The sequence below is a fragment of the Phacochoerus africanus genome, chromosome 2 (assembly GCF_016906955.1).
Source record: "Phacochoerus africanus isolate WHEZ1 chromosome 2, ROS_Pafr_v1, whole genome shotgun sequence".
Classification (NCBI taxonomy): domain Eukaryota; kingdom Metazoa; phylum Chordata; class Mammalia; order Artiodactyla; family Suidae; genus Phacochoerus; species Phacochoerus africanus.
This window is the reverse complement of record NC_062545.1, coordinates 209,742,146-209,754,552: the sequence shown is the minus strand read 5'-3', so window position 1 is coordinate 209,754,552 and position 12,407 is coordinate 209,742,146. Positions and strand designations below refer to the sequence as shown.

Here is a 12,407-nt window from a genome sequence, read left to right as displayed (position 1 = left end):
ACACATACAATATGATGGCAACTATGTTAAAAATTACAGTTAGAAAATACTGCAATGTTAGGAGTGATTATCTTTGAGAGACAAATAAGGTGATTTTATTCAAAACTTCACAATACTCTTTCAAGTTTTCCGCAATAAGGATGTATTATTTTCATAATCATAGAAATAAAACAGAATAAAAAAAAATGATGACATAACTGTTCTCTGGTGATCTTTAGAACCAATGTATGGAAGAACAGGGCCACTGAAACTTTAGGTCCTACAGTACTACAGTTCTCTTTAGTTAACCTAGCACAGTGCTAAATAACAACCAATTGAGTAACTAAGTGACTATTACAAGAAAATATAACATTCAAATAACAAAACTTCATTTGAATACAGAATTACTGCTAATTTTTCAATGTAATCAAAAATATCTACCCAAAATAATTTGTCTCAATTACTCCTACATCTTATGGAAAAAAAAAAATGTTAACACTCCCTTACATGGCCATCACACCGAAAGAGAGCTATACCTGTGTACACCTGCTGCTTTGCACCTGGGACAAGGCCCAGGAAGAGAAGATAGATTCAACTCACCCCCGATTTATCTATGCTGCATAAGCCTGCCAAAGATGTTAAAATTATGTATCAAACAACAATCATTGATGTCTGGATTGCTTTTCTGCTAGTCTGTTTGAGATCGACCTGGGAAATCAAAAAGAAGCACCTAGCTGTGAGCTCTTGAGGGGCATTTAGAGATATCGAGCAAGTGGATCACACTCCTCAGAAAAGGAAAGGGTCAACCAACCTATCCTAAGATTTAACATAGAGAAAAAGATGAGGAAATACCATTTAAAGAAAAAAGATGTCTGGCGGAGTGACTAAAATGTACCATGCTAACTGGCCATGTGACCACTGATATTCTAATAAATCATTGTCTTGCAAAGTACATATAAAATATTTCAAAATGTTTCCTCCCATGTCCAAATTAATCCTTAACTATCTCAGCCCCCCTCCTGGAATTCCACCCCCCCCAATCTCACTGCTTGTATTCTGTCTCTTCAAATAAGAAAACAATTTGAATTCCGATAACTCTCGACCACTCACCTGGCCTCACACACACGCTCACAGAATTTACAGGTTAGAGAGGCATGTGGATGAGTACACAAGAAACTTCATGGGAGTGGGATAAAAGTTAGCTAGAGGAGTATATAGTATTATGACTGAGAAAGTGCCCCCAACTTTGAAATCAGATGGGTGATGACGTGATGATGGGCAGATAGTCACACTGTCATATTTACATGTGACTGGTTTGTCGACTACTTGAAATCAAAAATCCTTCATATTAGGGTCTGTATATACTCCTCTCCTCTGTAGCCCATAGTGCTCAGTACTATGCCTTGCAGACATCAGATTTTGAATTAACATTTTTTTTTTTTTTTGCTTTTTAGGGCCATACTTGTGGCATATGGGAGTTCCCTGGCTAGGGTTTAAATAGGAGCTGCAGCTGTTGGTCCATGCCACAGCCACAGCAATGCCAGATCCAAGTCATGTGTGACCTACACTGCAGCTTGCAGACACGTTGGATCCTTAACCCACTGAGCAGGCCAGGGATTGAACCCTCATCCCCATGGACACTAATTGGGGTTGGTTACTGCTGAGCCACAACAGGAACTCCTGAATTAACCATTTCTTTATGTGAACATCTTACATAAGGAACAAATGCCACCTGGAGAACCACATAATACAGTGCTATACACGTAACTACAATGCTAATAAACAAGCATTTACTGTATTTTTAATCTGTGTCCACCACTGTCACATACTGAGGGTGAGTTACACAAAAGTGTAAGACATCATCTGTGCTTTTCAAGAACTCAAAGGGAAGAGCAGTTACTTTTTAGGAGGTACCCGGTAATCAGAAAACTTTTCAAATTAATAATGTAATTATCTTAGGGAGCCTACTTCAGGCATTTCAGTTATGATTTATGGATCCAGAAGCTATGATGGCCAGTCTTATTCAAAATGATTGAAACAGGTATGAGGACAATCCAGGGTATATTGAAGTCTATGAGGAAGCATCAGGAACAGAGTGGCAATAATTCTTGCCTTTCTCCACTCAGTGAAATTCATTATATTACTGAGATCAAGAAATACTTCTGAGGAGTTCCCACTGTGCAGCAGTGGGTTAAGAATCTGACTGAGGGGCTTGGGTAGCTACAGAGGTGTGGGTTCAATCCCTGGTCCTGTGCAGTGGGTTAAAGGAACTGGCATTGCTGCGGCTGTGGCTTAGGTCACAGGTGTGGCTCAGATTCAGTCCCTGGCCCAGGAACTTCCACATGCCTTAGGAGCGGCCATCCAAAAAGAAAAAAGAAAAAAAAAAGAAAGAAATACTTCTAAATATAGTGATCACACTTGAAAAATGGGACCCAGGCTGCTGCTGCTACTTGATTAATGGAAGCAAACATTAGGACAGTTAGCTTATCGGAGCCCAAAGCAAGGAGTGAGCTAAAACTCTGTCACATTGCCACATCCGCGCACTAATTCTAGTCATAACACTGTCACTTACCTGTGTGTTTGTATGTCACAGCCCCTGCCATAACATCTCCCTGAGAAAACTGATGCACCGTCACTCCAGCTTTCCTCACTGCCCCATGCTGAGGTTCTCGAACAATCACAAACATCAGTTGCAGATCATCACTGTCCACATCGGTGGCAAAGATGTGTTCAGAGGTGATAACCACCTCTTCACCCTCTGAGCAGGGCACCGTGGGGATGAGGTCTGCCTTTAAGACTGGCGGCTCGTCATTTACAGGAAGCACCTAAGCAGAGAAAAAAGGATTGTTTTTAAGAAAAAGAAAGCAATGGCAAGTTGCTCGACTGGTAACCCATAGCTCATAACTGTAATGACAGGCATTTTCCATCTTCCAGCCACGTGAAACAATAGCCATGGAATGTGGCCAAGCAGCCTGTATCTTTTAACTTTCCCCATATGGACCATCTTTCCAGACATGACCCACAAGAGAGCCATTTTAGGAGGGAATGGGAGAGTATAGTTATGGTTTTCCCATTTCTCAAAGCTCTCGTTTGTTTCTAGGCAGACAAAATGTAAATGTACTATAAAGCCTCCTTCACCAAAGCCCTTCTCCTCCTCAGTTAAATCTACACATATTCTAGAAGAAATCTAGTCCTTGTTGTCAGATGCGTTTACATTTACCACATCAACATTATTTATATTTCAAATTACTTGATGATTACAAAGCTTTCCTCCGCCCTCAACTTCCTGCCACCCAGGAAGTTTCTTTGGATTCATAATAAGCAGCAGCTGCACTTCAAACATTTTGAGTTAAATCTGAAACTCCATAACCATTAAATCAATGCCAGTTTTCAACTTGATAAAACATTTTTTTCTCACTGTCGTGAAAATAAAACTCCAAGTAGAAAGGAAAGCAACAAGGGATCACATTGGCTTTCTGAATTTAAAAAGATTTTTATAAAAACAGACTCGCAGACATAGACAGCAGACCGGTGGTTGCCAAGGAGGAGAGGGGAGGGAGGGGATGGACTGAGAGTTTGGTGTTAGGAGATGCAAACTATTACATTTAGAATGGATAGGCAATGAGGTCCTACTGTACAGCACAGGGACAATATCCAGTCTCTTGGGATAGAACATGGTGGAAGAGAGTATAAGAAAAAGAATGTGTATATATATGTGTGTGTGTGATTGGGTCACTGTGCTGTACATGGAAATTGGCACATTGTAAATCAACTACACTTCAATAAAAATTAAAAAAAAAATTTAATGTTGTAGCCATTTGAAGAGGTCTGTCTTCTAAACAAGAATGAAGAACACTGCTCCTCTGAGTTGAAAACTACAACTTGGTATGTGGTGCATGTTTCTTTATCAAATCTGCCCTGTGAGTACTCTCATCCCTACTTTTCCTTTCCCCATGATTCAGCCAATGAGATCTTTTTAAAATGAGACTTTCATCAAATCACCACCCTGTGGGAACTTTCAGTGGCTCTCCAGTGTTTCTCATAGGGTATCTTTGGCCTCATCTCATGCAGTGCGGTGCTTCTGCCACTCCACTCCATTTTTACCCCAAGACAGTGTGCTCTTCATACGTCAGGTCTTTGCACCACCTGTGCTTCCTTTCTCTTCCTCTTGCCTGGTGTACACTCCCCTAACTCTTTGGTAATCTCCTCCCCTTCAGGCAACATGGGGATTCCTCCAGGAAAAGTTCAGACTCACTCGGAAACTTCTATTGTTTACTCTCTTTTAGTACTGTGTTTACTTGTAGATCACATCCATATTTTAACTATTATTTCAGTGATAATGTATTTAAAACATGCCTTCTTCTCGTGCCCATAAACTCTAAGAGAAAAGGAATTTTAAGTCTTGTTCATCACCATCATACCTCAAGCAGTTAACATAGGACCTGGCATATAGAAGGCACTTGTTATTTATGGAATAAATGAATGAATGAATATAACTACATATACATGCCTGATTATCCTGTGATTTCAACAGGCTAAGAACTCTACCGCAAATATACATGGAATTATGTTGACAACTTCCTTTAACCGGTAGAGGGATGGGGTGATGTACCCAGGCTTATTTATTTAATTAAAAGTATAAAAAGTATGCAATACTCTATTCAATTTTCTATTGGCTTATTAAGAAACAATATCTTTGTTCAAGTCTTCTGAGTAGATTCATCGAAGACCCTCTTTATTGTTCTTGACTCTCTCAGATTAATCTCACCACTACATTCATGATCATTATCTTGCAGCAGTTCACAAAATAGCCTCAGCTTTCAAATGCATAATAAAGTTCAAAGCAACAAAATTAAAAACATTCCTCCTGGATTAAAAAAAAAAATCACAGGATTTCCATCCCATAACCCAAATCCTGTGAAATTGGATTATTATGATCATTATACAACTACAGATGTGATAAATTCATTTGAGTAATAAAAAATTAAATTAAATTAAAATTAAAAGGAATCACATAAAATTGCTCAGAAATTGCCTCTATCTCTGCTTGACTTTTCAAAGGCCATGACCTTTTATCTAAAAAGTAACAATAAATAGACTCTTTTCCCCAATGCACTGTTTACGGTCATTAATAAGAAGATGGGGTTGGAATTTTCACCTAAAATTTGCTTTGCAGGAAAAAAAAAAAAGTCCTTCATAGAAATCTTCTCTACATGTAAAAGTCTACAAATAAGGAAAACTCTCCTTTTTGAAGCTGAAATAATATAGCTTTTCATCTAGATACAGGACCATCACAAGGACTAAGTGGGGAAATGGAAGGAAGGGGCTCTGCATTGTGACTGTCATGGATAAGCATGCCGCAAATGTTAGCAAGGGTGATAATTATAATCACCTGGTAATGTCGATTTGTGGCAGTTGTGAAGAATAAAGAACGCTGACTTAAGTACCAGAGTGGAGATGCCAGCCCTGGTCTACAAGGTCAAGTTAATGGCTTTGGACAAGTCACTGAAACTTCTCAGACCTTTGCTAGAAAATGGGAATAATTTCTTTCCTGTATACATCTTAAAACACTAGATGGATGTCATCATTCTTAATTATTAACTGCAAAATATCTTCCAAACACGTTATTATTGCCATTAATAATCACTTTGCATCACAAAGATCGGACAAAATTCAAATAGGAATATCATTTGGCACAGGAAGAATCATTACTAGGTCTTCAGGAAGTGTAATAAGTCTTATGCAGAGCGTCCTTTATCACTAACCATAAACACTGCAAATCCTCTGAGTTGCACTTGTGGACGTAGGTGATCACACAACAGAGAAACTCAGGGGTTCCCATCAGGCCTTTTAGTATGTACGCAACTGTTAGGTGCAGATTTTCCTTCCTTTGTCAAAAGGGGAAAAATAATCCCCTCAAACAGACCATGGGTATATAGAACCAGAATTCACAAAGGGTCACAACACACACAACAGGGAAAACCCTAGTGATGCTAGCCTAACCTGCCCAACTGCTAAATAAATATCCCTGAGTGTGATGGTTCAAAATATCAGAACTGATTTATATATGGAACTGATTCACTTTTAAAATTAAGTCTCCGGGTTTGAGGTCAGAGTAGTTCTACCTTTGAATGGAGGGGAGTGAGAAAACAGTACAACCATTTCACCAAAGTAATTTAGCTTTCTATTGCCTATCCTGACACATTCAAAGATATAGGCAGACAGCTTCCTGCTTTGGAGTCCACGTGTGTCCATTTCTATCAGAGACCCTAAGAGTTTTCCAAACTGTAAGCTTTCTTTCTTTTTTAAAAATTTTTATTTCTTTGCTTTTTTAGGGCCACACCCATGGTATATGGAGGTTCCCAGGCTAGCGGCTGAATCAGAGCTGCAGCTGCTGGCCTACACCACAGCCTCAGCAATACAGGATCGAAGCCGCATCTGTGACCTACACCACAGCTCACGGCAACACTGGATCCCTGATCCACTGAGCGAGGCTAGGGATTGAACCTGAATCCTCATGGATACTAGTCAGATTCATTTCTGCTGTGCCACAAAGGGAAATCCCAGAAGCTTTATCTCTGTAGGAACCAGGGAGATATTTCTATACTCTTTATTTCCATGTGAACTTACTACATACCTCAACATATAGAACAGAGTCTGCTGAATTTGTGCCATCTGTGACCTCCAGTAGTATGTCATCATGAAGTACCTCAGATCCATCATGCTGATACCTGTGGGAATGACAGTTGTCACTCGTCTATCAAGGTCACTGTGAGAGTACACTAAGGTTTCCGACAGAGATTTTCCGTGGTGTTGGTCATATGTTCAGTAAACAAATGAATAACAAAAAACACAGCATAATCATGAAGTCACTACTCAAATATTTCTGAACGGAAAATTACTCCACTTTGGAAAAATATGTTACATGCAATTATAACTTGTCCCCAGATGAAAAAGTTGCCTTTCAAGTTTGTCCCTGTGACAATGGGATCCAGCGAGTATAGCTCTGTCTGCTTTCAGAAGACGCTGCCCGGGGCCAGTGAGGCTGCGCAGTAGACAGGTAAGGTGGGACATGATCCTTCCACCCCTGCCCTGGATTTATTCGGCTCTGAACTAGAATTTTACCTATGGATTATTCATTGCCTCTTTCTTGCCACTGCTCCTTCCCCATTTACTAGCTCTTTTCCTCTCAACTTCTAATTTTTTTTTCCTTTTTCTTTTTATGGCTGCTGCACCTGCTACATATGGAAGTTCCTGGGCTAGGGGTTGAATTCAAGCTGTAGCTGCCGGCTTGCACCACCATCCACAGCAACACGGGATCCCAGCTGCATCTGCAACCTACACCACAGCTCGCAGCAATGCCAGATCCTCAACTCACTGAGCGAACCTGCATCATCACAGACACCTTGTCAGGTTCTTAACCTGCTGAGTCACAAGAGGAACTCCCCAAGATTCTTGAATTTCTCCCAGACTTAAAAGTATTTTTTCTTGGTTTAGACTTGGCCCTATTTTCTTTTAACCCTCAGTCAAGATTCTTAAAGGAATTCCCTAAGTCTAGACTTTCCAGGTACTCTCCAGCCTACTCCAGTGATACACAGTAAGTCCTAAATAGATGTTGAATTGAGCCAAATCTTTTAGCTTATCAACGATCTGTTTAAGAGACTCAGTTATGGAAACTAGTTCTAGGAAGTGAAATAAAATTGCATTAAAATAGTATAATATATTGACATGTAATCTTCACATAGGAAAAGATTGCTGAGATAAAAGGCATTTTACTCAGGACTAGTCTCACCCATACACTGGCTATAGATTAAAGTCTGTATTCAGTTCTAATGGTGGAGAAAGCCCACCTGCTATGCCTGGTTTCCCTCCCAATGCTGCCTCCTATACTTTATTTTGTCATGATCTCCAATATTTCCATCAAAAATAGATTGGTATGTGACAATGTGCTAATTATGTTTTCCCACACTAATACCCCTAAAAGGTCCAAATAGGCATAGAAGTACACATCTAAAGGCACGGTTATGGAAACAAACAGAACTCCTTTCAAAACCACACTCTTCCATACACTAGCTAAGTGACCTTAACCTCTTTGGTGACTTTTGGTTAATTCAACTATAATATGAGAATAGAACCATTTACTTTGTCAGGCTTGGTTGCTGTGAAGTCTAAATGAAAAAAAAAACATAATTGCAAGTCTCTAGAAGAATTCTTAAACTACATGTGCTGGCAAATACTTGTATTTTTTTTTTTCTATGCCTCAGTCATTCCCTAATAAGAAAGATCTCTTTCTAACATGTAGGCAAAAGCTGAGATCTTTGGGGAGAAAAGGAAATTTTAATGAAGATAAGAGTAGTGAAAAGAGGTTAAGTTATTGGAGACTGTAAGTAAAACAATATAAACAACAGTGTAAACAGTTGGATGAAAATGATCTTCCTGAACACAAATCCTTCTTCCAGTCAACTTTCAAATGTGGAACGAAGCACTTGATGCCTAATACCTTCTACTATATTTTATCAAAAAGGCCAAATTCCCATTTATAATTTGAACTTGTGCATGAGAAATTAACCAGTATGTCTGTCTACCTGACATTGCTTTTCAGTATCTTGCATTGTTTTACAGAGAAGATGTTTTTTTTAGATTTTATATAAAAGTTTCTCACATAACTGCATTAGGTAGAAGAAATGAAAGTCCTCAAGGTGAGGAGAACTACTGTAGGACCATGAGGCAGGGATCACTCCATCCCCAACTGTAAGAGACCCAAGTACTATCCATGTCCTTCCTTCCCAACCTATCCTATTGACTGCCTGCAGATTCCCTTCCCAGTAGAACGGCTTAAATTTTTATACTAAAGACACTAATCAACAGAACTCTATCCTGGAGTTTCCAGGGTTATGAAATTGGCTTTTCTTAGGATATCCTTCTACACATTGGTGGGGATGTAAACTGGTACAACCACTATGGAAAACAGCATGAAGGTACCTCAGAAAACTAAATACAAAACTATACATATGACCCAGCAATCCCACTCTTAGGCATATATCTGGACAAAACTTTCCTTGAAAAGAAATATGCACCCATATGTTCATTACAGCACTATTCACAATAGCCAAGACATGGAAACACCCTAAATGTCCATCAACAGATGAATGGGTTAAGATGATGTGGTATATATACACAATGGAATACTACTCAGCCATGAAAAGGAACAAAATAATGCCATTTGCAGCAACATGGATTGAAGTAGAGACTCTCAGATACTTAGTGAAGTAAGTCAGAAAGAGAAAGACAAATGCCATATCATATCATGTATATCTGGAATCTAATATCCAGCACAAATGAACATCTCCTCAGAAAAGAAACACATGGACTTAGAGAACAGACTTGTGGTTGCCAAGGGGGAGAGGGAGGGAGTGGGATGGACTGGGAGTCTGGAATTAATAGATGCAAACTATTGCATTTGGAGTGGATAGGCAATGAGATCCTGCTGTATAGCACAGGCAACTACATCTAATCACTTGTAATGGAATATGATGGAAGATAATGTGAGAAAAAGAATGTATATATTTATGTGTGTGACTGGGTCACTTTGCTGTACAGTAGAAAATTGACAAGAACACTGTAAGCTAACTACAACGGAAAAAATAAAAATCATTTAAAAAAAGAAATTGGCTTTTCCTAAAACCAAATTTAATTATGCAGATTTGCCTTATAGATTATTTTGGACTATATTCATCTAGTTTGTTACCTCTCATGATAGGTGCAATTTCAGCAAATTTAATCATCATGGTCATTAAATTTTTGTAGTTTAAATATTCACAAAGTCATGCTCAATGGTATAGCAAGCCAGAGGGAAAGAAAATATCTCAAGGGAAAATTTAAAGTTTGTCATTTCCATTTCTCCAAAGAAGATATACAGATGGCCAGCAAACACATGGAAAAATGCTCAACATCACTGATTATAAGAGAAATGCAAATCAAAACTACCGTGAGATATCACCTCACACCAGTCAGAATGGCCATCATTAATAAATCCACAAATAACAAGTGCTGGAAGGCTGTGGAGAAAAGGGAACCCTCCTGCACTGTTGGTGGGAATGTCAACTGGTACAGCCACTATGGAGAACAGTTTGGAGATACCTTAGAAATCTATACATAGAACTTCCATATAACCCCGCAATCCCACTCTTGGGCATCTATCCGGACAAAACTCTACTTAAAAGAGACACATGCAGCCGCATGTTCATTGCAGCACTATTCACAATAGCCAGGACATGGAAACAACCCAAATGTCCATCGACAGAGGATTGGATTGGGAAGAGGTGGTATATATACACAATGGAATACTACTCAGCCATAAAAAGGAATGACATAATGCCATTTGCAGCAACATGGATGGAGCTAGAGACTCTCATACTGAGTGAAATGAGCCAGAAAGACAAAGACAAATACCATATGATATCACTTATAACTGGAATCTAATATCCAGCACAAATGAACATCTCCTTAGAAAAGAAAATCATGGACTTGGAGAAGAGACTTGTGGCTGCCTGATGGGAGGGGGAGGGAGTGGGAGGGATCGGGAGTTTGGGCTTCTCAGACACAACTTAGAATAGATTTACAAGGAGATCCTGCTGAATAGCATTGAGAACTTTGTCTAGATACTCATGTTGCAACAGAAGAAAGGGTGGGGGAAAAAATATAATTGTAATGTATACATGTAAGGATAACTTGATCCCCTTGCTGTACAGTGGGAAAAAAATATATATATATATAAAGTTTGTCATTTCTAATTTTCAACTGACCCTTGAAATTATTCAGTGGCATGTTGGTGCCCCTGAGAGGATGGGACAGACTTCTTTATCTTACTTTGCCTCACAGTCGATTTCAGATGGAAGCCAAAGCACATAAAACAAAGAAGCCAGGAAATGGTCTAACCTAACTTTTAAGGCACAGAGTTCTCCCCAGGAAAATGTGGCCCCTGTGTTCAGAGCAAATCCATCCATCTCCACCCTTCCATGTTGAGGCCCTCTCTGCAGGGAGAGACGGATATTGTCCAGATTGGTGTCCACGTCAGAAACCAGGACGTGCTCTGGGCTGATGACACACTGACCTCCTTCAGCCACTCTCAGAGGGTTGGTAAATATCTAGAAAGAAGGAAGGAGATAGTTAAAGTCTTGTTCCATGAGGTAGACCTGAAGACAGAGCTCATCAAATCAACAGAAAACTTTGGGTACCATTTTTCCATGTCCATCAATTTTTCAAGGATGTGATAATGCGATAAAGCGGACAAGTTGATACTTCAACGTCTTGGTTGAAAAATATTTTTACTAGATGCCTCCAGTTCTAAGCTCTGATGGATATGAAGGAATAAGGCAGGTCTAGAAATCTGAAAGTATCTACATTTCATTGATATTAGACTCCATATAGTAGAAGCAGCAAGTAAATTTACCATTAGTGGTGCTAAATTGAGAAAATAATAACATTCTCCCTACAGCCACTCACCATCATCCTTCCCAAATGCCTTATAATCATTTTGCTGAAACTACATTTTCACTGTTGGTAGGAGAAAGAAATAAATGAAGCTCTTATTTAAAGAGGATTATTATTATTATTAAAACACAGTCTAAGTCTGCCAGCCTCCTTTTGTCCTAAGCTGCATCAATTAATATCCCACGATGCTAAGATTCAAGGAATAAACTTCGCCTTATTAAATGATTTTTAAACATTTATGTATTTTAGGACAACTTGCAAAAACTAAAAGCATAAGGTTATTTGCCTCCACTCATCTTTTCTTTTTTTTTTTTTTTTTGGTCTTTTTAGGGCCACATCTGGGGCATATGGAAGTTCCAAGGCTAGGGGCTGAGTTGAAGCTTCAGCTGCCAACCTACATATGCTACAGCCACAATAACGCCAGATCTGAATTGCATCTACAACCCACACCACAGCTCATGGCAACACTGGATCCTTAACCCACTGAGTGAGGCCAGGGATTGAACCTGCATCCTCATGGATACTAGTCGGGTTCTTAACCCAATGGTCCACAAAGGGAACTCATCATTCAATTTCCAGTCCCTGCCAGAACCCAGTGCTAAGGTTTCTAGAACTTAAGGTTAACATGTTGTCAAGATCCTCCAGTGGTTACCACTTAGCCCAGCTATCTGTGGGTTATTTCACACCAGGGAACCACTCCTGTGACTGATTTCTCTGAAGCAACTCATTAAATTTTATTTCTACCATTCTCAGTTTTCTAAGGTTCTGTTTCATTTGTTCCATACACAAGACAAAAAAAAAAAAAAAAGAAGAAGAAGCCACTATGCCACTTGAGCTCAAATCCTATAACTATTGCATCTACCTTCAAATGATGGGGGTTAAGTATTTACTTCACCCTTTGTGGTCTTTTCCACAAATCTTCTTTCTCTGGCAAG

At 39.3% G+C, this 12,407-nt stretch overlaps 1 protein-coding gene across 1 annotated transcript in view; it reads right to left on the bottom strand.

Annotated features, from left to right (window-relative positions):
* The window catches only part of FREM1 (FRAS1 related extracellular matrix 1), a 187,964-nt gene that overhangs the window by 96,818 nt on the left and 78,739 nt on the right, over nt 1–12,407 (bottom strand). Inside the window, 3 exon segments of the mRNA XM_047767629.1 lie at nt 2,552–2,804; nt 6,617–6,710; nt 10,918–11,126. Coding sequence (XP_047623585.1) covers nt 2,552–2,804; nt 6,617–6,710; nt 10,918–11,126 — 556 coding nt within the window.